Genomic DNA, 25421 nt, shown 5'->3' with positions numbered 1-25421 from the left:
AGATTTCAACAAAAAAAAGCCTATCCTTTGAGCAAGAAACCATACCCATTGTAACTCCCTCTCCACAGAAAACATCAACAGAACTCCCACAAGCCCATCTTGATGTGCATGCTTCTACTTTGTTGCCAGAAAGCAGCTCTTCAGAGAAAAATGCAGAACCAAGTCCATCAAAGAAGCTGAAGAACATCATTGAATCTGAATAATCATCATGTGTAAACCAGCAAAGATCTTTTGTTAGACACTGCTTTTGTCGCATTGTCTAAACCCTTTCTTTTGTTGACTTATTACGATCCATTATCTTTGCTTGACAAACTTAACGGATCGTAATATATCTTTTGTATGCTTTGACAAAAAAAACCTTATGAAATGGCAATGTGAAAATATATGATGGATATCTCCTTAAAGCATGTTCTGTAATTTTATATTTCATCCATTATCCAAATGCTAACGCATTAAGCACAATTTTCACTATAAACTGCATAAATTATATTAACTGAACATTTCAACTGCATGGATAGACGTGATAGCTAATTTTTTTTCTGACAAACCTGTAAATTCTGCAAACTTATGCAAAAAGCAAACTTATTTGTCTGATCAATTTGAAAAACATCACACAAGTCATTATTTAACTCTGCTTAATCTTATTGCAACATGTCAACTTAGGCAAAAAATTTGAACAAAAGATCTTTGAAATACAATTATACTTCAAAAAAACATTACAAACAGACTGGCATTGACTGACTCTGAGATTCAGCAGATGACATAACTTATACCACAGTGAATTTGGTCACATACTCATATCGCTTAACTTACACTTCTCAAGAATCATTACAAACAAACTACCATTCACTGACTCTGACATACATCAGATAACATAACTCATACTACAGTGAATTTAGTCACATGATCAAATCACTAACAAGCTATCTGCTCTATCTTTTTACGTGACTTACAAGCTTAGTATTGTATACTAGTCAATCAGTTTTTACCTAATGCACTAACTTTCTACTATCTACATTTCTCTTTATATATACCCAACACTTTTCTGTCTACAAATCATCACCTATTACTCACAAATAACCGAGAAAAAACACTCAGGTATGCACTTACTCTCAATCTACACATCTCTTTTTGTTTTTGGTCTTCTTCTACAACTTTATAAGTTACAACTTATAAAAATTACAGATTCTTTTATTCTTCCTGAATTGTTTTACATACAACCAATTTTTCTGTTCTTCTTTTACATTCATCCTAATATTTTAGCAGGAAAAAATGGCCATAACAACTTGCAATTTAACTGAAATCAAATCTTATTCTACCAATTGGACTACCATCATACAAGTAATTGAAGCAACCCCTATTCGCACCACCAACAGATTTCCAATAGCCAGAGGATACCGGCAATTCCTGCTTTCAAATTCACAGGTAGATATGTTTCAACTATACATCATTTACATAGAGATTCAACTTTGTTAGAAATACCTAATCAGCTTCAAATTCTTCAGGGAATCACAGTTCAGGCAATCATATTTGACAATGACATTCCCCTTGTTAATGGCTTATGATTCCATTCAGAAAATACTATATATCCAATGCAACAGTTCGCCTAAACCAGCAATCATCTTCAACACAACAATACCCATTCTACTGGATCTTGACAGCTACAACTCTCATTCAACCAATCAATGAACTGGAAACTGCAACCATTCCATATATTTACATTTGGACAACATCTCCAGCCTGCATGTCTACGTACATACTGATAGATATATAAGTATTCTAATATTTCATCCATCTTTTTACCTCGGTACTATTGTTTATATTCATATTACACAACTAACACAAAAATTACTTTAGATATATGTGGCATAGTGATTCATGCATTACCTGCAAGAGAGGTTCGAGTTCACAGACAGACAATTCCAGCCAGGGATTATATCATCATCAACCAAGAGTACAGCATCATTCACTATAAAAACGTTTATAGTTTACTTAAACTATAATAATCATCTACTAACCAAAAAATTTTCTCCTTTTCAGAAGAAGGCCATTGCTCATGACACTTTACAATGATTTCCAAACTAATGAAGGTGCTTCTATCATAGCAAGAGAAGAGCCCCCTGTTGTCCTAGCATCAAGGCTTAAAGTGACCACAAAAAACTGTAAGTTCTATTAATTTCCAAGGTTTACTATACATTGTTTAATTTCACAATAAAATTCTCCATTTCTTGTATGCATTCCCTAGATCTGTCATTGACAACACAACCAACATCTATCATAATGATAGCACCTGATGTTCAAGAATCAATGGAACTCAATCACTGGTAACCATATGGCCTTAGTATTATATTTCATTAACAAATTCGCACTACAACTCCTATTACTTATACCGGCACTATATCAGGTTCCACAACAATCTGTCATATTTAGCCTCACTCATTCAAGAAAGAACCTTTGCAAATCCAAAAGCTATTCTTCCTCCGGTGTAGAGCAGTGAAATCACACAGATCCAGATAGTCCTTCATCCAACAAAAATGGTAAATCTTTAAGAACCCAAACATTCCATTTCACATTCAGAATTGTTCCACCACAATCACCTAAACATTTCTTATACAAATAACAACAGAAACCAACAGCCTGGATTAAAGGTAGAGCTGAAATTAACTGCATAGAAGGACCATTTTGGTATTCAGCCTGCCCTCTATGTCTTCACCCTAATGATTTCACAGACACATAGGGAATGAAATGCCAGTCATGTGATATGGAAATTAGCCCTATTCCTAGGCAAGTGACAAATACATCATATAAACAGAAAATATTTATCACTTAAATAACTAACAAAACAACTTGATCATATAGAGCCTGCATCTCCCTCATCATAACTAACTCAACTGCTAAGATACACGCTGTCACATTAGGAGAAGCAGCTGAAACACTCATGTGCATCAATGCCAGTCACCTGCAACAAATTGATAATAAGGTACAATATTTATCTAAACTCACATTGATTACCAATATTTTTAACTGGAACATGCTTGCTATTTTCTATGCCTAGGACATCAATCTGCTGCATCAGATCACTCAAGCTATCCACAGCAAAATACTACTTTGTTATATCAAACCATCAAGTCCACATGAAAAAACAATCAAAGGCACCAATCATGTTATAATTATAAGCTACAATGAAGAAGCGGTCACACCTCCTCAGCACGCTTGACAGAAACCAAAAATACTGCCTACCACCAAGCTTGTGAACAGATTCTACTTTGACTGTAACTACTTAACTTTTGCTACTCAAAAATAACCTATATTAAGTGCAATGATGTTTTATTTCGTACCTCAAGATACCTAATTCTTGAGTCTTAATACCTACATAAGTAGTCCGGTTTCTACGTACTTCTATGTTCACTGTAGTGGTCACGTTGCTCTGTAATACTTTTGATGTCTAGCCTCAGCAAGTTAATGCAAAAAAAAAGTTACTTATCTAAATTTCTCTCCCATCAACCTACAATTAAATAAATGCAACAGGTCCAGAACATCAAATTTTGTTTTGAACCTTCTGTACTACTAACATTTCCTTGGTGTCTGCCATGCAGCTGTAATGTAACTTTTATAGTTTGCAGCACAAACGAAATATAATGCAATCGTTAATACATGACGAACCTCTATTGCCATAATTCAGCCAATATATACCAAATTGTTACCATCAATTACTACATAAAACAGCAAAATCAATCTAGAAGAGTCACTGAAATTGGTACTGCTTAGTTGTTTCAGCATTGACATACTTAGTCAAATTAGACAAAAAAAAAATTAGCTTCTTTAAGAAAATGAATCTGTTGATCAAAGAAGTGATAACTTTGCCTCCTTCAGGACTCTCCTTCGCCTAATAGCAAACTCTATCAAGTTTCTTTTACACCAAACGAAATGAATATAAATTCTAATGTTGTTCTTCTTACTGTCAGTTTTTAGCCGCCTTTCTGTTATGTCTGCTTTTGGAATCCAAGTTATCAAGTTAAAAGTAATTACAAAAAGCAGACTTGAAGTTTACAAACGGTTATACAACTGGTCTAAATTTCAAACGGTTATACAAGGTCCAACTGAAGTTTACAAAAATAATTGAAAAATATTTTATGCCAATATATATTCTACAAATAATAGATTTAACAATATTTAGTTAAATGAATGCCTTAGTAAATTTTAATCTAAATGTAGACTTGTCTGTTTAAATAGAAATATGAATTTGTCGTTATAAAAATTTGTAAGCTACTTTTTCGTCCCTAATTTAGGCATATAAAAAAAATAAGCTTGCATTTTGAATATTAACCTAGCATTTGCACTTAAATATGTTAGGCTTATACATTACAAATTCTTTTCCCCAGACCTTTATCAACAACTAAATTTATTATAACGTACAGTTAGCATTCCTTTTCTCTCTTTTTGTCGGTTTGCTTACGAAACCTTATGGGTAATTCAATTGAACTATTATTACTGTCCTTCTACACAGACTTCAATTCAATTGTTTTTCAAGAAAACTGTATTCCACATAATATTCAATGTTCCTCTTTCATAACTTTCTTGCGCTGCATGTTATCCACATGCATTTCTTTAGCTCTCTAATATATATCACCAACAAGTTCGTTCACTTCCAAACACATTCCAATCAACACACTCCATAGACGTGGTAAGTTTCCTCTTTAATATATTCATCAACTCATAAGAACATCTTAACTGGCACTACCTTTTTTCTACATTCTATCAACAAACCTCTTTGCTATTTATAAAACTAACCCTGTATTATTTTTGTTTAGACTAGATCAAAATCGGTGGCAATAAACATTCACAACGGCAATTCCTCAAATCACGCTCCTGATGTTTGCAATGTTACTGAAGGTTTTTTTTGTTCAAATGCAACCAGGATAAAAAGGTAACAATCTTTTATTCATATATAAATATATAAAGCAGCAAAAAATTTTCTATTCCACAACTTCATCGTCTGCACTTTCAACTTCCAAATTCTAGCATCCAGCTTTCACTATATACTGAAACTCCATAGCAAAAGCAGCATAACTATCATTCAAGGAAATCAGAGTTGGACTATTCAAGTTACAGGAGAAAAATTTAGAGTTGGATGGACCGAATTTCAAAAAATTAATTTGCTTAACAAAGATAGTTATATACTGCTGCGTCACATCGGCAACCTAAACTTTGATGTTATCCAGTTTACAGAACTTAAAATGCACACTTACCTTACTTGGACAGTTCCTCTTGCTAATGTTCTCCAATTGCAGTATTCTGCAAATGTTCATGGTCAGTAAAGATATTATGTTTTTTTCTACAAAGCTGCCATTTAAATTTGTTCTTGCTTTTTCACTCCCTAGTTTTCATCTTAGGTGATATCAAGCCTAGATATATTCTATATCAACATGTATGCTTTTCCATCAAACCAGATATAACTCATGATATTATGAATTTCATCTCTTTTTACCAAATTAACGATGAAAAGAACAGACGCAAATTTGTAAGTATGATTCTTCTATATATATATTTGTATATTTTTATTACACGCTATCAACATTGCCCTTTTCTTCTATATTAGAAAATACCAAAGTTTGTTACCGTATTCCTAAATGAAACAATAACACCGGTTATCACTCTGCAGCTGAAACAATAACACCGGTTAACACCAAAGTTTGAGATAGAATTTTTCAAGTCAAGATAAAGGGCCGGGAGTTCACCAACAATTGGCAAACATTTGTTCAACAACATGATCTGCAGCTGAAGGAAAAGTTAGTCTTCATACCAGAGACAATTAACTCATTTACCGTGCAGATATACAACAAAAAAACAGAACCGAAAAAATTTTCCCATGGTACCATAACTACTATATACATTCTTATCTTTAATGCACAATCTGTAAAATATATTCAGATATCGATCCAAATGTTATTTATAATATCTTGTTGCTACTTTAATGATAGTTTATTTTAAATATAATTCTACCTTAGATAAAAAAAAACAAAAATTGTTTAAATTTACATAAGCTATAGACTAATTTAGCAATACTGCAGTTAAAAGACATTTTTTTATTTATTATACATTTTTAAATAATAATTATTCATTATTTATTCTTTGGTATATTCCAAAATAAATTGTAACCCTCACCAAAACAGCCATCGTGTCAATCCTATCAAGCACGTTCAGCTCTCGTTCCTGCTACTTGCCTCTATCATTTCCAATTGTTCTTCCACCCACTACATTGTTTTCTTTCCCGCTTTTAAACAGCCACATGTAATCAATCAAAGGTAAATCTATGCAGCATACTACATTTCTTCCATATACAAATGTTTCATCTCCTATAATTTTAAAACATACTATAATGCTAAATAGTAAATAATTATATTATTCTTTATATATAATCTAAATTGCTAAATTTTTTCAAATTCAAACTTCTAAATAATACATATCACTACATTATAAAATTTCCTTTGTTCATAAAATATAACTTACCGTACTTTGTTGAAACCTATAATAATTTATAGACCCCACATACTTTAATATTGCTATATCATCAATAAAAAAATTTATATCTTGTATTAAACATTGATAGTCATATAAAGAAATAAAAAAATTTCTTTTCTATTCATGCAACTCATATTTAATAGAATTTATTAACATACTCCCCATAACATTTACGCATTACCATATAAAAATAATCATACAATTATAAATTACCATTGACAATTCATAGTAATATTTAACGGTTACCCAAACTACAGACCATTCCACTGAATACTCGGGCCACCTACTTTGTCTCGTTACCTGTTCAAAGTAAATGTCCATTAGAGCCTTCCACCAAACCCCACTTACTGGAACATATACCGCCTTCCCCTGCCTGAACATTCACTCTCATCTTCCTTTTGAATCTTTGACCAGTAAAAAGCTTCCCAACGGTAAAAACGCAGCAAAATTTCCTTTGGCTTGCACATCAGGTAACCTTGCATCAATCTCCAATATAATTTTCACCGATACCTGAACACTTTACTTCCAACATATCCAATCCTTTGATTGTTTTCACACCTATTTCTCTACACTGTGCACAGCTTTTTGTTTCTTCGACATATTGAACGTTCAGATTTAACCCTTTTGCTAAAATTGACATTGCTATTTTCTGCAACCATACATCAAACCTAACTTATATCCCTTAATAGCTCATCCTTATAAATATATAGCATATCTAGCCAAATATTTATACTAAACCAATATTATGCTTAATTACATACCAGTACTTTAGCACTTTACTGCTTTACCCTAACTGCATAAATTCTCTACAGTTTCATGGACAATGATACGTTTGTTTCTTGGACACTAACCATCCAGATTACACCCCAAAGACATAAATTATACAAATACTATTTAGTTACTCCCACTGGCCATAAAACGCTTGCTGCTACAGCTTTACACAAAGATCCCAAACACTATATCTATAAATACAATGATGCGTTTGTTGAACAACATTCCGCCCTGATTGAAGACGTTGGAATTCTTGAGCTTAAAAATGCTATTTCCATTCCCAAGTGGTTGGAACGTGTCCTGATGTTTGTTTCTCCATACCCACTAGGTAATTGTGCATTCGTATCATTTGATTCTTGTTTTACAGAAATGCTATTTTTCTGACAAGCTGCTAACTCAATCGGTCTTATACCAGATGCTGCTCTTCCTCAGTTTATACCTAATATATATGGCCCGCAACCATGTTGTTTTACGATTCGTTTGACAAAAAATAAACGACTGGTACTTCTCTGATTCATGCTAATCCCTTTTTTCCATACACAAAATTCTAACAACCATAGCTAAACATATTGTTAATTGGACATCGTGTTCCACATGACCTTATTCCAGTGATACAACAGTGCAGACAGCCATTCTTAACCATCAAAGCAAGAGATGTCTATTGGGTGATCGCCTTAACAAACTTTCAGTTTGGTCAAAGCTGGAATGACTTTGCAGCAGACCATATACTTAGCACAGGTGACATCGTTCTGTTTAAATATTTAGGAAACATGGAGTTCAACGTAGCCATCTTTACAAAAAAACTGTCAGCAGCAAACCGTTTCCCTGGACTACACAACTAACTCAAAAATCCCAGTCGGATCCATTCTTACAGATGCACTTTGATAGGACTAACTGTGCTTATCAACAAGTTATCATTGGCTTATCAAATGACTTTACATAGGATTTAACTCTTTTGGCATTTTTCTATCGTGTCACTCTTGAAGATGCTTTTCACCTGGTATCTTTTATCTTTATATTATTGCTATTACAAATTATTATCCAAACAGCCTAACTTCTAATATATTTTCACAGAAACTACCCTTTAAGATCATCACGCGACATTGGCAAAAGAATGGCGTTTTAGTTATTCATCTGCATCGCCAACAAATTCATGCTCACCTACAATGCACAGACAGCTATCGTACTGAGCGCTGGATTGAATTTTTGAACCAGATTCATGCAAAACCAAATGAACTCTTATTCTTCCTCCCAACAGAGATGCTCCGCTATTAGGTCATCATCTGTGTTGAAAACGGAAGTGAAAAATATACTGCCGAAAACAAAAGGAAGGTTCTTCAATCATATAAATTTGAGACAACACTCCCAATTTGATGCGGCCACTTGCAAAAACTGTTTTATCTTTCTTTTGTATCCACCTATATAAGTTCTATATTTGTATCCACTATACAAGACCCAATCGACAGCCAATATTTTTGCCTATAGTCAGGACAAGCTGTTTAATTTCCTGAACACGCAATCAACTATTTGTCCGCACATCATTGTATTGTTTACACTTCCTCTTGAAATACTTTTCCGCTTGTCTTCCTTTAATTGGAAAGAGCCACTACATACTAAATCTAATATATTATCCAGTACTCATCTTCATCCAGGATACATTATGTCAACAACAGTTGACGCTTGCATAAAATACATGCTTACCAAAAGAAATCACATGAGCAAATCCCATGCAAAACAAAACACCGCTGGTCTATTATTTATCCCTTCCCAATGTATGACTCCCTTACTATAAAGCCTGACACCACACACAGTATCTTAGTTGTCTCCTATACCACCCTGTATCTCTGTCAATCACTTTGGTATCCAATTTATAAATTCCTTCTCTTTCCAACTGTTTAAGAATCTTATTTCACACTCTAAATTTCCCAGCCCAACTTTCTTCCTACCACCGCACCGTCATTGCTCTTAAGGTAATCTTCCTTCTCCTCTTCTTTCTTCTTTTTCATTTTCCTATCCTCCTGCACTTTTTCATACCATAACAGTTTAAATTTTTCCCTTCACGTTATTCTTCTTCTACTTTTCCTATATCTTTTTTTTCCTTTCTCCATGTACTTACCCAAAGGATCTATATGCTTATCGAACTATCTGATCCTTACTTTCTCTCTAATATTTTAATATGTAAATCTTAATGATACCTCTGCAGTGAAATCACTAATCAAAATTCAACAAAAAATTCCTACACATCTTTCTCCCTTATATTTTCTCTACTATTAGATATAATTAATCCTATACTTCCTTATTTCGCTTTCCTATACAAGGAATTAATAAATTGCTTTTATTTACTTTTTTCTATTCCATTAATATATTCTACACACAATTTTGCTTTCATATACACTAATTATTTATAACTTAATGCTGATTATTCATAGCTTCAGACATCTCAAATTTTACGTTCATAATTTTACATCCTTTTACTGCAGTTCTTGCTCTAATGGAAAATACTATTGTTTCGCTATCAACTATTGATCCAGATCTACTAAATTGGACAGCAATTGTCCAAGTTATTGAAATAACACATATCATACGTTTTGCTGGACCTCAAACCCGTTATCAACAATATGCACTTGCTGAACCACAGGTTTGCCAGTTTTACTTTTCCAAATTATTCTTTTGTTCTTCATTTACCTTTTAACAACAACTAACAATGCTAAAATACAGGGACTTACGGTCCATATGCATGTACCTGCACACTATCTTTAGCAATTTACCGACCTGCTTTTTTCTTTTAAAAAATACTACATATCTAATGCAATTGTGCGTCCATCACTCGGCGATATCCCTGCCGGAGAATACCCGTACTATTGGGTTGCCACCAAAAACACACATATTCAGCAGATACAAGAACTCCAGCAACCTTGTCTTCCAGTTTCTTTCCAATTGCATCCCTTTGCCATGTTGGACACACTTGCTAATACAAATCATTTGATAAGTACACACACTAGTCCCTTTTTATTTATTTAATTTTTCCTTGCACAAAATGATATTTCTTTTATCCAATCTTTTTAATTTGCTTCTTTTATATAACTACATTAGATATCATGGGAAAAATCGTGCATGTCCTGCCTATAAAAGAAACAAATGTTTTGAGGAAAACGGTCCATCAGTAGAGATTATCTAATTGCTGATACCAGGTTACAATCCATTTTTTACTATTGACACTTTCATGATCCTTTTCAACGATACTATAGAATAGCAATTATCATTCTCTTTCTTGATGCTTCTACAGTCTACGGCCATTACTTCTTACTCTCTCCGATCAAATTGAAGAGTCCCATGGACCTATTATTGCTTCCCAGCATGTACCCTTTCCAGTTCTTATTGCTATTAGGATCAAAGTCACAACGAAAAAATGTAATGTAAGCATACATATTTCTCTTTTTCGCAAATATTTGTATAACTTTGCATTTCACACAGTAATTTCCTTGCATCACACCAGATCTCAGTTTCTCAACTCAACCATCAGCTGTGATCCACATAAATCCAGACGTTGAAGAAGCAGTGGACCTACATAACTGGTACCAATTCCAATTTTCTATCATATACTTTTATTATTGAAATTCCTAGCTAATTTTTCTATATATGATTCAGGTTTTATGCTAATTCTAACCAATCAACACAACTGCTAACCAACACAAGTTATACCGATCCCAATATCCTTCTTCTGCCTCCCAATAATAATCAAATCATGGATATTTCTTCTGCAAAACAAATTGTAAGCCTCCAGACACCTCTTTTATTCAATGCTATTGTGTCTAAATTTAATTCAAGAATCGTTATACTTTTTCACAATTCCTATCTTTCATTCATAGGAAATTGGCACAGCATGGATTAGAGGATCTGCTGAAATAACCTGCAGAGATAGTAAAATGTACTGTATGACATGTCATAATTGTGAAGAACCTCATTACCCTACACATGTGACCCAAACATTCTGTTAGCATTGTCAACACGGTGTTCAACTATTGCCCAAGTTCTTTACGGCCTCTTGCATTATTCATAAATCATGCAATTCATTCTCCAAGCAATTTCATCTTTCACTAAATATTATCACTTTTCCTTTCGCAGAGCATGTATTTCAATTTCACTTACTGATAGAACCGGTTCCCTATATGCAACCGCTGTGGATATTGAAGCTGAAAAATTGGTTGGATATTCAACAAGTGAACTTTGTCATACAAGCCAGCAAGTAATTATTTATTCCTTTTATTTACACACAAAATTTTTACCCCTTCTTTTTCATTGTATACATTAACATTATTTGTTATTCTTTTACTGTCAAATAGAATCTTAATATTGTCAGCCTCATTGCACCAAAATTGCACGGAAGAACACTTATTTCCTGCATTCAACCTTCTCCTTCAACATTCAGGCTGTCTCAAGTAACAGCATTCAACATTATAACTTCATACTTTCTGGATTAGTACAAACTTAATTAAGGGAAAAATTTAGTTTTCAGCATTAATTTAAAAAATTTGCCGAGACAAACCTACCACGATGAGATGTCCAATTAAAAACAAAGGGAAAATTGCATTAGTACCCAAAAGAAATCACAAGAATATCATTTACCAAATACAATAAAACTGTGTGATTTTCATTTCTAATCAGTATGCCAGCAAGTTCTTTTTCACTAGCTTTTTTTTAAGCCAAAACAAATATAGAAAACCAAGAACAAAAGAAATTTTCAAAACATACAAGATTGTTAGCTAATATAAGATTCTCAATTCTTAGCCAGAACTTTTAAGAAAACGGCTATTCCTTCTTCTTTTACACAATTGCTTTAACAAAGCGAAAATAAATAAATTAATTTTGGATAGAGATCTGATTAGTATGGGGACCATGAAAACGAAAGGTGTCAAGATGATGGTGCAACGGTTGATAGCATGGCGGACGACCTTGATCAAATCTACCCCAGATTGTGGCTGGCCATGGCAACATCTCATCCCCATGCAAGTTGCAACCAAGACCTTAGGCTGAAAACTTCAGGCCTTTCGAGCCCATCTAGATTCTCCTACTTTCGATCAGAAGCTCTGGTAGTATTACCCTGTTGAATGCTTCAATTTGTATGTCATGGACTGAAATTTAACAATGCCAAAATGTAAGCCACAACAACTAGTATCAATTTGCCCGTCGATATTTGAATGGCATGTTCCATGGCGATTACAAAATAACAAGAAATGTAAAAGGAAAAATGGCTATATGCTTTTGACCTTTTGATGATAACGAACATTTTGTAACATGAAAAACTTAAAAACAAAATATAGTCAAATGGGATGAAGGATGTGCATCGACACTTGGAAGTTCATTGGAATCTGAATTTTGTTATAGAAATCCTCAAGCGTGGAGAGCGTAATCTATGATGCCTAAAGCAGAGCTTCCTGCAATTAGACAAAGCCCTCATTTATTAAAGCAACGTGAAATTTTCTGTAACCTGTACCGTGTCTCTCTATGTCCTCTGAATGCAATTACAGATGTACTTTTTTTCTTCATGGTGAATCTATTTGGTCATATATTATTGCCGAATGAATCAAGCAGGATACTTTCTATTCCTTAGTATGGAGATGATTATTAACCTTAAGTTGAATTAGTCTTTTTCACATTATCAGTGTAAAATTTTTTTACATTAGTGCCTAGATACATATCCTATAATTTCACCTCAAATTTACAATTTATTCTTTGCATATGTGATATATACACACATACTAGTGTTACAGAAAAATATTTACACTAACAATGTAGAGAACATTAACATGTAAAGTTAGTAACTTCCACTTTGTGTTTGTCCAATTCATATAACTTTTGGTCAATAGAAACATGGCCTTTTCCTTTTCAGTAGCAATAATCAAATTATTTTTTTCTTTATCAATAGTGAGGGGTATATGATTGCTGGACAGTTGGTTCCCACTTGACTTAAATGAGACCGATTAACGAGCTTTAAATTTGGGATGAAAAGGTTATTAACATTTGGTTTTGTCTTACTGGTGTCAAAGGGGCGCTGGCTAAGGTGGAATTTTTATGCTAATTTTTAGTAAGTGAAGTCAATTTAGATAGTTAATCTTTTAAACAATAACTTTTCCGTTTTACAAATTTTGCAAATTTGTTTGTATAAGAGTTTATTTGCATGATTTATTTGAGATAATTACTGTAATACTTTTTGTGATATGATGTATGTGAGATAAAAAGATGATTGGGAAGATAAAAAGGTGATTGAAATTTGTGAAGTAAATTTTTTTAGTTCAAATCTTCCTAATCCTTTGGATTTCACTTTTTCCTTTTACCTTTTCCTGAAAGTTTCCCTTTTGATTTCAACCAAATATTGCACTATTAATCCTTTGGCTTTTTCTAGCATAAGAAATAAAGGGATGGTTCATTATAAAATTCAAACGATATTAACCACCTAATTACGTGAACTTTTGCCTACAGAATTTAAACTTTTGTAGACAACTCAATATTGGTCCCACCTCTTATTCTGTACCTTAAGTATATAAAATAGAAGAATCCTAACTCAAAAAAATTCTATGTAGTTTTCTAACAATGCCGACCAGAGTTGTAAAGATCATAGAAGAGTTCCTCCCCAATGTCCAGACTGCCCCAGTAGTAATTGTAACAGTAGGATACAGTACCTGAAGAAGAGCTCTGAAGAAGGGAAGACGATCAATGGTACAAAATGTAACGGGCTGCTGGGATCAGGGTCTAACAAGTTAAATTTTATTTGAAGTTCAAACCAGTTCATGTAATTATTAAAAAATTTTAATGCAAGCATGTACAATTTGGATATGAATTTAAATTTGTTAACTAATACAACTAAGTTGCTGATTAAAATTGTACAAGTTTATATTAAATATGATAAAAATTACACAAATCGATTTGTGACTGATTTGATTTCAACTTGGCCCATAATCCCGCTGCTATTGGCGGAGTCCCACAAGTGTCGTGCACTTACCACCAAATTGGATTTATTCGGACATTTTTCTTACCATTCTCACTTCATTGTCACTTGACTGACTCATCTTGGTGAATTCGGGGTGTCACAATTTGTGTTTTGTACAATTTCGCATAAGTTGACTTCTTGTATAAATTAGTAGGATTTCGGTGTGAATCAAATTTAGTTTAATATAAATCAATCAAGTGCAATTCATGATGTAATTTGTTATTATTTGGTGTAAATCAGATATACTTTGGTGTAAGTTGATTATTAATATTTAGCCTAAGTTGAGGGCAATTTAGTATAGATTGAGAGTAAATTATTAATTTACATTAACTTGTGCGAAATGGAACTTGTAAGGCCCATTTCCATCTCTGGTCTAGTTTCAAACTCGGCGGCTTCGTACCGAGAAACAACAAAAAGCCGGTTATTAGATCACAACAACGAGAGATGCTAGTCAAGGACACAAACCTCTAACAAAGTTACACAAATATATATATATATAGACACACACATATATATATATATATATGTATGTATGTGTAAATGTATGTACACATAAGGATAAAAAAGACATGCGGGTTCGTGAAATTTCACATTCTTCTGCATTAAATACCGGATCTTGAAAAAAAGAAAAGAAAAAGAAAAAGTTCCTTTGTAGGACCAAAATACTCGACACGAGCAACTTCAAAATGCAAGCATAAATTTGCTTTCACCATATAAGAGTCGACTTGTATCTTCCATTGATCTTCGTGCTCCATTTATTTTCATCATAAATAGATAAATGTTGTCCTTGCACCAATTGTGACTTCAAAATCGAAAGGCCCCGTCCTCTTAAGAAGTTCCAAATGAGTTTTGAATTTTCTACAGAAGAAAACACCCAATAAAACATGCAATCAATTTCTTCTTTTATTGGGTAAGTTACATGCAAGTCTTCTGAAAGCAACTTTTCCTTAAAATAAACATACGTACGAGAAAAATAAATAACAATGATTGATGCGAAATAACTCAGGTTAATACTCAGAGCAACACTCCAAATCTTGATCAGATCTTGAAGAGTTGACGTAATTGTTTAACAAGACTTTTACTGAGTCCACCTCTCTCTCCCTCTTGTAATCTCTCGATCTCCCAGGATACATCTTCGCCAACAATCCTTTCTAAGAAGAAATCAATCAAGAGCCGAGCAAACAAACTGTGCCATCTCCATACAACTTTTTCTACACTAAGCAATTAAGGTACGTTCAATCTTTCAAATCTCTATGCTATTATAGTTTTGTTTTCTTCTGCTTTTTGTGATATGTACGCTGCAGGGTTTTCTTTTGTTACAACTGCTTTATGCAAATCCCTTAGTCAACGAGTGAAGCCACAAATTTCCAGTCCCTATTGCTTCTAAGTCTTCTAATTCAAAGCGGTTTATGTGCGTCATTTTGTCTTCTTGATTATTTCTGCTTAGCTAACAGGCTTTTATATGGTAGGTATGGATGATCGTCCAGCATTTAGGCTCATACATAATCGTTTTGACTGCTTCGATCAAGACACAAAATTAAGATCTTTTGAGTCCATTGTATGCTGGTCTGTTAAGTTCCCTCGTTGTTGACCAAATTTGCAAATATAGCTTTCAGTTCCGAGTTAGTTCAACGATTGGTAGCTGATTAAATCAACTTGATTCGGTACAACCTTTTTTTTTTTTTTTGTGAATAACTTTTCACAACATTAGTAAACGAAACCATCCTTCGTCGGTTTGGTTGAAACCATCATAATTTTCTCTTTTGATTCGTTACAAAATTGCATTACATAATGTTAAATTCAGGGATTTCAAATTTTATGTTGGTACAACTAGCAACAATAGATATTTTTAACATTATTATGGATCCCACATCGCCTTTATACTTGTTATTCCTTCGGTCTTATTGAATATGTTATGCAGTTCCTTTCAGGTCTATCTCGAAACTTATGTCACTTACTAAAGAGAGCAATAAAAATTTTCATCCATTTCATTTCATGATCTTAAATACAACATCAGATTCTTATCTTTTTGTGGATCCACAAGTTCACTTACTAAATAAAGATGCACATGATGGTGTGCCAGTACCACGTTGGAAGCAAGGGGGGGTCGTGCATTACCCCTGCTTCAAAAGAGTTTGAAAACATTTCTTAGGATTGGGTCAGACAATCTTGTCATCACTATCATAATGGATCAACAAGCCAGACTCCATAAAATTTGTCTCGTTATTTTTTAGTGTCTAAATAATAAAGAGTGTAAATAATAAAGAGTGTGTTGGGACAGGAGATTATTTGGAATAATTTTTTGAAAAAATATTATAGTACTTTTTTGATATAATGTATATGAAATAAAAGGGTGATTGAAAAATGAGTTGATGATGCAAATAAGTTAATATGTGTAAATAATGTGTAATCAATTTAGGTAATTAATTTCCCTTTTCTGTGAAATCGATACCCGAATACCATTTGTACTAGAAAAAGATTTGTGCTCGTGCAAGTAAAAAAAAAAAAAAAAAAGAGGTAAATAAACTTTTACATTAATCCACAAAATTTGCACAGGTGCTTGCAAATGCCTGTATATGCACTACTTTTAGCAATTTTAGTAATTTTGATAACTATAGGAGTCTCACTTATTTTCAGCAATCCCCTGCTTAAACCATTATTTTTAAACTCAAATTGGACCGGTTGGTTTAGCGGTTGAACTGGAAACTGGATCCAATTCAATTCAAGTCAACCTGGTCCAAAAGGGAGTTTGATTGGTCAACATTGGTAGACAATGGAAATTTTTTTAAAAAAAATCAAAACTTCAATCTTTTTTTAATGCTTTTTTTTGCTTTATACTTTTTCAACCTTTCCATTAATTTCTATTAATTTGTATTTTATAATCAAAACTTTTGTAGTACTTAGTTTTAATCTTTGGCTAATATTGACAATTATAAATGCTCTCATGAATTTTTCTTTTAAATTGTAATTACAATCTTGCTTTCCATATTTTGTCAAATAGGTCCTAAATATGTAGTATAAACTCATCAATTTTGATTTAAAGTTTAAGAACACTATAAGAGATATTTTTATAGGTTTTTTCTCTATTGTATAATATATATGTATAATATTATTTGGTTCTATAAGTTTGAGAATAGTAATATCTATTATTTTATTAGTTTAAGAATAGTAATATTTATAACGTTTTGAAGAAAAGAAATACTAGCTCCATCCTCTTTTCTTAATTTTTTTAATTAATTACTTATATGATTCAAAGAGCATTTTGGAGACACTAAAGTGAATTTGTGACAAAACTAGTTAATTTCCATCCTTTGATAAGAGTATAGGGAGTTCTTTTATTTTATCTAACAAACAAAATGAGAGGTCCTTGTTATTTTGAAATCAATTGAGGCGGTTCCATAATTTTGCAAAAACTAGAGAGAAAGTTAGCATAATTCACCTTTTAATAAAATTTAATTCATTAAATTTAAGTATTGAATGGAGTTTTCAAACACTCCATAATCATCTAAACTACAACTAAGATTATAGTAATGAATTCTAATTCACAAGCTATGGTGTCCAAATTAATTACACGCAATTACAATCACGGTAAGTAGTTTGACAAACAACATAATTGGATATTTTCCTCAGTTGTTGCGGATCTCTGAAATGTATAAAATTTTGTGGCTTAAATTTTAACTTAAACAACATTACTGAAATTTTACAAGGTAAGTTGTGGTTCAATTTCAGACCTATTCAATTTGAACACAGTGTCCGATCTACTGGAGATACCGAAATATAGAGCTGTAAACGAACCGAATCGAACCGAGTATCTCATGTTTGAACTCTGTTCGTTAAGCGATTCGAACAACGTTCGTGTTCGTTCGTTAATTTTCGAACTCCAAACCTATGTTCGTGTTCGACTCATTAAGCAAAGTTCATGTTCGAGTTCGAGTTCATGTTCGAGTTCGAGTTCGTGTTCGGCTTGTTTAACATAAACGAGCCGTTCGCGAACATACTCGAAATATTCGAATTCAAATTATTTTAAACCTTAAATATGCCATGCAAATCATTAATCATTCTCAAAAACAATTAAAGCACTAAGTGACTAAATTCTATTATTCATTAACTATAACTAACATTAACATAAAACAACAAATAAAACAAAGCAATTTGCCCTCCAAATATAAAAGTCTAGCTATAAAATTAACCCTAAAATTTGTCAAATGATAATTATGTTCGTGTTCGCGAACGTTCGTTAAAATTCGCGAACATGCTCGTGTTCGCTCGATTATTAATCGAACAAAAAAATTCGTTCGAACTCGGTTCGTTTAAGATTTCGAACGAGCCTTTCACGAATACAAACGAGTCAAAACGAACCGAGCTACCGAACAGCTCGGTTCGTTTAACAGCTCTACCGAAATATAATCACCTGAAGCACATTCCTTCTTTGTCCATCACTCACCAACTTTAGTACTCTTATTAAACCTTACCAGAAGTTGTATGCTACCCTACCCCTCCCCAGTCACCCGTTTTGATCTTATAAGTTATAGGTGGCAAATCAACCCATTTAATTAAATTTATCCATACCCGCCCATGAATAGATGGGTATGGGTATCTTAAGTTTTTGCATATGGGTATAAATGGATTACCCATTAAATGGGTATTATTGGGTAACCCATCAAACTCAATTAACCCATTTAGAATTGTTTCCCCCAAATCTCCTCTCTTCCTCCGCCCATTTTTTTTTCAGATTTTTCATTTTGTTATGATGTTAACTACTTTTGTTTCATTATTATTATTATTTGTTGGTTTTATTTTATCATTTCATTTTATAGTACTTAATTTAAAATTTTACATTCTTATTATTCAATTATTAAATAGTATGTAATTTTGCGACATAGAGTACGGATAGGAAAAAAATTGATAATTAGATTTATTGAACATTATAAGTAAATATTTAAAACTAATGATGGGTGCAAAGAGTGGTATAAATTGATAACTTAGTTTGCAAAAATGAATTTAAATGAGTTTACAAAAAGTTCAAATAAATGGGTTATAAATGGGTAATTTGGTAACCCAATTTATTTTTTAACTTATCCGTTTATACCCATCTAATTAAATGGATATAAATGGGTTGACTCACTTATACCCATTACCCATTTTACCCAACCCAAACCCGCCTAAATCACCAATTTTGACACCTCTATTATAAATGCATGATAGCCTTGTCGATCTGTTAGCTCCCAAGTCTATCCGTGTAAAATGTAAGACATTTCTCATCAACTTCGACCATATTAAAATTTGTTGCTAAGTTTTGCAACATTTCGGAAACGAAAGGTGCAAACAGAAGGTTCGAATGACGCCCTTCTTAAAGATGTCGACAATTTTCTGATAGGGTTGTGGAGGTTTCAAAACTCGTGAAGGGGGCATATATTTTGCTTAAGTTCCATCAAGAGGTGAATGTACATCATTATTGTGGTGAAAATAAACATCAGCACAAAAATGTGTACGAGTTCCCTGGAATGATGCAAATGTTACGCCTTGTTTACAAATTGGGATAACTTCAGAAGCCTCTCTGGAGGTTTCCAATGGTTGCATTAATCTTCCATGTCAGAATTATGGGGTCCATTGCTTACGTCATTTGGCGTGAAATTACTACTCTACCCTAACGTTTAGGGTTTATTCCGAACTTTTTTAGAAAAAAAAAAATTCTTTGCAATAATTAAAAGAAACAAACTAAACAAGCGAGAATTTTGTTAAGTTTCAGAGTACATGTGCACAATTAATATAGACAAAATGCTTTTAATTCCATGGTTGCAACAAATTATTAGGCCACATAAGTTGTTCAAACTTGATAATTATGTTGGAATTGGAATTTGAACCTTTTTGTCCCACAGCTCAACTAAAGATTTCAAGATTTTTTTAGTCATAAAAATTGTGAGATTTAGAGAGTTCTAAGATTTGGAACTTAATGACAATTATAATGTCATGAAACAAAATGACTGTCAAGTGAATATGCTGGCAATTTTTTTCTTTTATGTCACTCTAAATAATGGTCACGTTTCTTTTGTCGAAGGTGAAAGGAAAAAAAACAAAAGATGAAGGGAGTGAAAGAAGAAAAAGACATAACAAAGATAGAATGAAAAATCAGAAGGTTCAGATACCAAATTACAGTATATTTTGGTCTCACAATGGAACACATGAAATCCAATTTTTTTTTAAAAAAAAATATATATGAAAGAAAGCGGGACTGAGGTCTTTTTTTTTTTTTGTCGAAACTATAGGATTGTGGGACTGAGGTCATATAAGATTGACCAACTTACTAAAGGGGAATTCGAACTCAATTATCAAGTTTGAACAGCTTATATAGCCTAATAATTCGTTATGCCTATGGATTAAAAAAATGTTGTCCAAATTAGTAGTGGAATAAAACTAAAGGAAGGAAGCAAAAGGGCATTTGTGGAATAAAATTATTACCTCACTCATCAAAATATTTTTTAATGGTACTTTTTCTGACTTGGTCTTATTTGTTACCAAAAATTGTAAAGTAAAGAAGGTCAATAAAATTTTCCAATCCTCAGGAAAGGTCAGAGTAACTGTCAAAATTCTCAAGGGAGTTTCTGAAATTATCCCTTACAAATTACAAAGGTAAATGGATGTTCGGGATTGGCATAGGTACGGTTATTTATAGGCACAATTGGTACAATTATTGTACTTTTTTCATGATTTAGTGTACACTTACATAACTTTGTTATATTTCATGATTTGAAATATAATAAAGTTATTTGAGTGTATATCAAATTGTTAAAAAAGTACAATGACCACACCAACCGCACCTAAGACCTACCATTCTTTGTTCAAGACCCTCCTCGGGATGGTAGCTCACAAATAGCTTAATCAAAAGTTTGACTCGAGTTTGATCAAAGTCGAGCTCGACTCGCCCGAATATATAAATGAGCTGATTTCAAATTCAAAAGTATTCTGCTCGAGAAGCTCATTGAGTTTACACATTCTTTTGCTTTTTCTTTTTACACTTGTGAATTACTCATATATCTTGGGTCCAAGGGTATATTGCAAGTCCTACCAAATTATATGTGAAATATTTTGGGGTTTTGTCTTTTTATTAATAATAAACAAAATGTGTTACTCAAGCAACGGCTCAAAATCGAGCTTCAACTCGAGTTTATATCGAGTTTGAGCTCAATCCAAGATCCATATGCTATCTCAAGCGAGGTTGAGCATCTCATAGTTTTGTTGAATCAACCTCGAGTAGCCATAATGAGTGTTTGTCAAGTGAGAGCTCAAGCTTGAGTACATCAATTCGAACTTGAGCCCGAGGTCCACTAAACTCATAGAAGTCCCACAACATGGAGTCATTCAACAAAAATTGACGTGCTATTACTAAATTTCTTTTAAAAGAATAGACAAAAAGATTAGAACCATGATCAATCTATTCCAAAACTTCTGACTGAATTGATAATTTAACCGATCACATATATAGTGTCTTTGATTTTGGTTTATAATCAATACTCTCGCTTTCTCAAAATCTAAGCACAATTCAACTTACTAACATCCATTATGCACTATTTCAACTCAAAGTTTATGCCTAACTCCAAATTGAATTTTTCTTTAACAAGTGTTTCTTCAGGATGCCGTCCTGTTTACCAAACATTATTGGCGCCGTAATACCGTCTGTTGTTCAAGCCATTAAAGATGCAAGCACGTATTTGAAAGATAAATATGATAAAGTGAAGAAGATTAAGGAGAACTTCGATGAACTCGAAAACGAAGAGAGATTGGTTCATGCTACCAAATCAACATTGGAGGAAGCAATTACAAGGCGCAGTATTGATATGGAGCCAACCGAAATAGCCAATGCTTGGCTTGAGCTGGTAAAGAAGAGGGAAAAAGAAGTTCAAGAACTGAAAAACAAATATCTTCATATCCATAAGTGCCTTTGCGGGATGTGGCCATTCTATAAGCTTATGAAGCTCAGTAAAGATCTAATGGAGAAAACGGACGAACTGAAAGAGTTAAAAGCCGACATTGACTTGCAGAATGCATTGAGGGAGAAGAAATTCGATCCAGGGGAAATAAAGCTTGCTGGAGATGAAGATCATATCCCTATATCAATTTCTGAGACGGTAGAAGAGCTGCTGAAGTGGCTGGATGATAAAGAGGTGAAGAGGATTGGCATATGGGGAATGGCAGGAGTAGGAAAAACCCGTATCTTAATGCGCCTGAATGACAAAGCATACCAACTGGGTAAACTCAATCCCATTATATGGGTAAAAGTTCAGAATGACGATACTGTCAAGAACATTCAATCAGATATTTTGGCATGGTTAAAGCTAGAGGTTCAACACAGGGACAGGACAGCACATGTTGCACACAAAATATCCATGGCCCTGGAGAAACTTGACTATTTATTGCTTCTCGATCAATGTCCTGGAGATATCGATCTAAATGAAGTGGGAATTCGTCACAATCACAAGGGGAAGGTAATTGTTGCATCCCGTGACAAATCTGACTGTGCTGCAATGGATATTCATAGAGTATTCAAAGTGAGCAAGTTGTCTGATGGTGATGCAGAGGAATTGTTTAAGGAAACTGTGGGTGACATTGCAGATCATCCGCACTTTAAAGGAACAAAAGAGCAAATACTCAGACAACTAGGTGGTCTCCCACTTGCAATCAAAGCTATTGCCATAAGATTAAAAGATCAGCCGGAGTCCGTTTGGTATGATAAGTTGAGGGAGTTGCAATCTCCAAAGAACTTTGGTGATCAATTTGAGGAACTCTTCAAGGCTTTTGAGTTCTCTTACAAGAATCTACCTGGGGATGATTTCAGGAAGTGCTTACTTTACGGGGCATTATTTCCACCAGATTATGAAATTGACAAGGATTACTTAACCGAATGTTGGATATCTGAGGAATTTATTTCTGCCATTGAGCTAGCTGGAGCAGAAACTAATGTCCAAGAATTAAGTGTATCGCGAGACAGAGGACACAGAATCCTGCAAGCACTTACAGAAGCATGTCTATTTGAGTGGTGTTCCAGGTCAAATTTTCTCACCACGCCTACTCCTTTTAGGAAGATTGCAATGACATTTACATACCCACAAGAAGGAGGCAGCAGCCTACTAGTGAGAGGACAAGAAAAATTGACTAGTCCTCCAGAAAAGGAACAATGGACAGGCGCAAAAAGGATCTCGCTAATGTGCAACAAACTCAGGTCTTTGCCTGAATGCCCTGAGTGTCCGACAACTACAACACTATTGCTCCAGAGAAATAAACAGCTGGTGACCATTCATGAAATTTTCTTTGCTTCCATGGTGCAGCTCAAAGTTCTTGATCTCCATCACACCAAAATACGATCACTACCACCATCTATCATCAAGTTAGTTGAACTGAAATCCTTGTATCTCAATGAGTGCTGGGATTTGGTTTCACTATCCGAACATATTGGAAAACTTACCAATCTTGAGATTCTTGATATCCGCGACACAGGCCTGCAGAGCTTGCCAACTGAAGTTGCACAGTTAGTAAGCCTGAGGTGCCTGAGAGTTTCCTTTGTTTACAATCCTCTCATAGCAAGGTACAATGGGGATCATAATAAAGAAGATAATCAGCCACGACAGATTATTCCCCATAATGTGATTGGCCTACTTTATCATCTTGAAGAATTGACCATCATTGTCGATCCTAGAGAACAAAGCTGGAATGACGTTGTCACAAGTGTTGTCGAAGAGATCACAAACTTAGAAAGTCTGACTACACTTTTCATCTACTTCCCAAAAGTAGAATTCCTCACTACTTTCATAGATGAAAGTCGCTCCTGGAAAAATACAAGGAGATATCGGGAAGAAAACAGTTTCAGAGCATTCAGAATCATAGTTGGCTCAAATGGGGAAAACCATAACAAGGGGTTACATAGTTCTAGAGGACCAGCTGAACGGCACCTGAGATTTTCTGCAGGTGAAAATGTCTGTTGTGAAGCAATTCGAAAGGTTCTCAGAAGGTCCAGTGCTTTTGAATTGATTGGCAACCAAGACACGAAAAGTTTATCAGACATTGGAATTGACTGTATGGAGTCGTTGGCAGTTTGTGTAGTAGAAGGCTGTGATCAGATCAGCTCCATCATCAGCTGTGGCTCTGATGCTGCTAGAATTGTATTTCCATTCCTTGAGAAGCTAGATCTGGTTAACCTCAAGAGCTTGTGCTGCATATTGGATGGTTCTGTCGGGCCCCAAAGCTTCTCCAATTTGACAAGCATAATAGTTCTTGAATGTCGCAAGTTGAAGAAGCTTATTTCACTTGGAATGGTTAAAAATTTGGAGAATCTCAAGCATCTGAAGATTCAAGATTGTTTGGGGATTGAAGAGGTGATAGAATCCGAGGAGATACTGCCGCCCAATGGAGAATTGCTCAACCTTACTGGCTTCCTGCCAAAATTGGAGATTCTGGAGCTCGTGAATCTTCCACTTCTGGAAAGCATATGTAAGAATGACTCACTAGATTGGCGTTCCTTACAGAAAATAGAGATCATTGATTGCTCCAAGCTAAATAATTGGTCGAGAGGGATGTACAATGCAAAGCATTTAAGAAAGATTGAATGTCAAGAACGCTGGTGGGTTCAGTTGCAGTTACCTGATGAAGTTAAAGGGCAGCTAAAGAAGAGGTGTTGTGTCATCCGGGAAGAAGTACCTTCTGTTTATTACACACCAAGGGAGGAAGGAAGTCATCAGCCTCCTGACTTGCGAAACCTGTCTGACAGATTCGAGCAACCCCAGATGCTCCATGAAGATTCAATTTCCCAAGGAAGCTCATCAAGGAGGCATAGTCCTTGATTTTCCATTCGGATGTCCACAGAGGAAATATGAAATGATTTCCTCTTTTTCTCTCATTTTCGTAAGTTAATCTCAGTAATCGCGTCCTAAAACTGATACGATGCATTTGTTCTTCAGCTGCAATTTATGATCTCCAAGTGATCTGTCAATTTTATATCTAGCAAGCTCAAAGGATGTCATAAACAACCTTAGACACCGATCTTGAGTTTCTTACTTCATGTTATACTTAGTTTTTGGTATGATTCATAAGCATCTTGTAAGAATGAAGTAGAGATTTTGCCATCTCCTTCGCTTCTACATATTATCAT

At 34.0% G+C, this 25421-nt stretch overlaps 1 protein-coding gene across 1 annotated transcript; it reads left to right on the top strand.

Moving 5' to 3' along the window:
• Positions 1-21912: 21912 nt before the first annotated feature.
• On the top strand, positions 21913-25113 carry LOC113766691 (probable disease resistance protein At4g27220). The gene has a single exon (XM_027310856.1). It carries the CDS (start codon positions 21913-21915, stop codon positions 25111-25113), a length of 3201 nt encoding a protein of 1066 aa, XP_027166657.1.
• The last annotated feature ends 308 nt before the right edge of the window (positions 25114-25421 follow it).

The sequence above is a fragment of the Coffea eugenioides genome, chromosome 3, assembly GCF_003713205.1.
Source record: "Coffea eugenioides isolate CCC68of chromosome 3, Ceug_1.0, whole genome shotgun sequence".
In the NCBI taxonomy this organism is placed as follows: Eukaryota; Viridiplantae; Streptophyta; class Magnoliopsida; order Gentianales; family Rubiaceae; genus Coffea; species Coffea eugenioides.
The sequence above is the reverse complement of the archived record's forward strand: the minus strand, read 5'-3'. Positions and strand labels throughout refer to the sequence as shown.

Bases quoted from the DNA above. Each gene is read 5' to 3' on its own strand.
- LOC113766691 (XM_027310856.1), top strand. From the start codon at position 21,913: ATGCCGTCCTGTTTACCAAACATTATTGGCGCCGTAATACCGTCTGTT.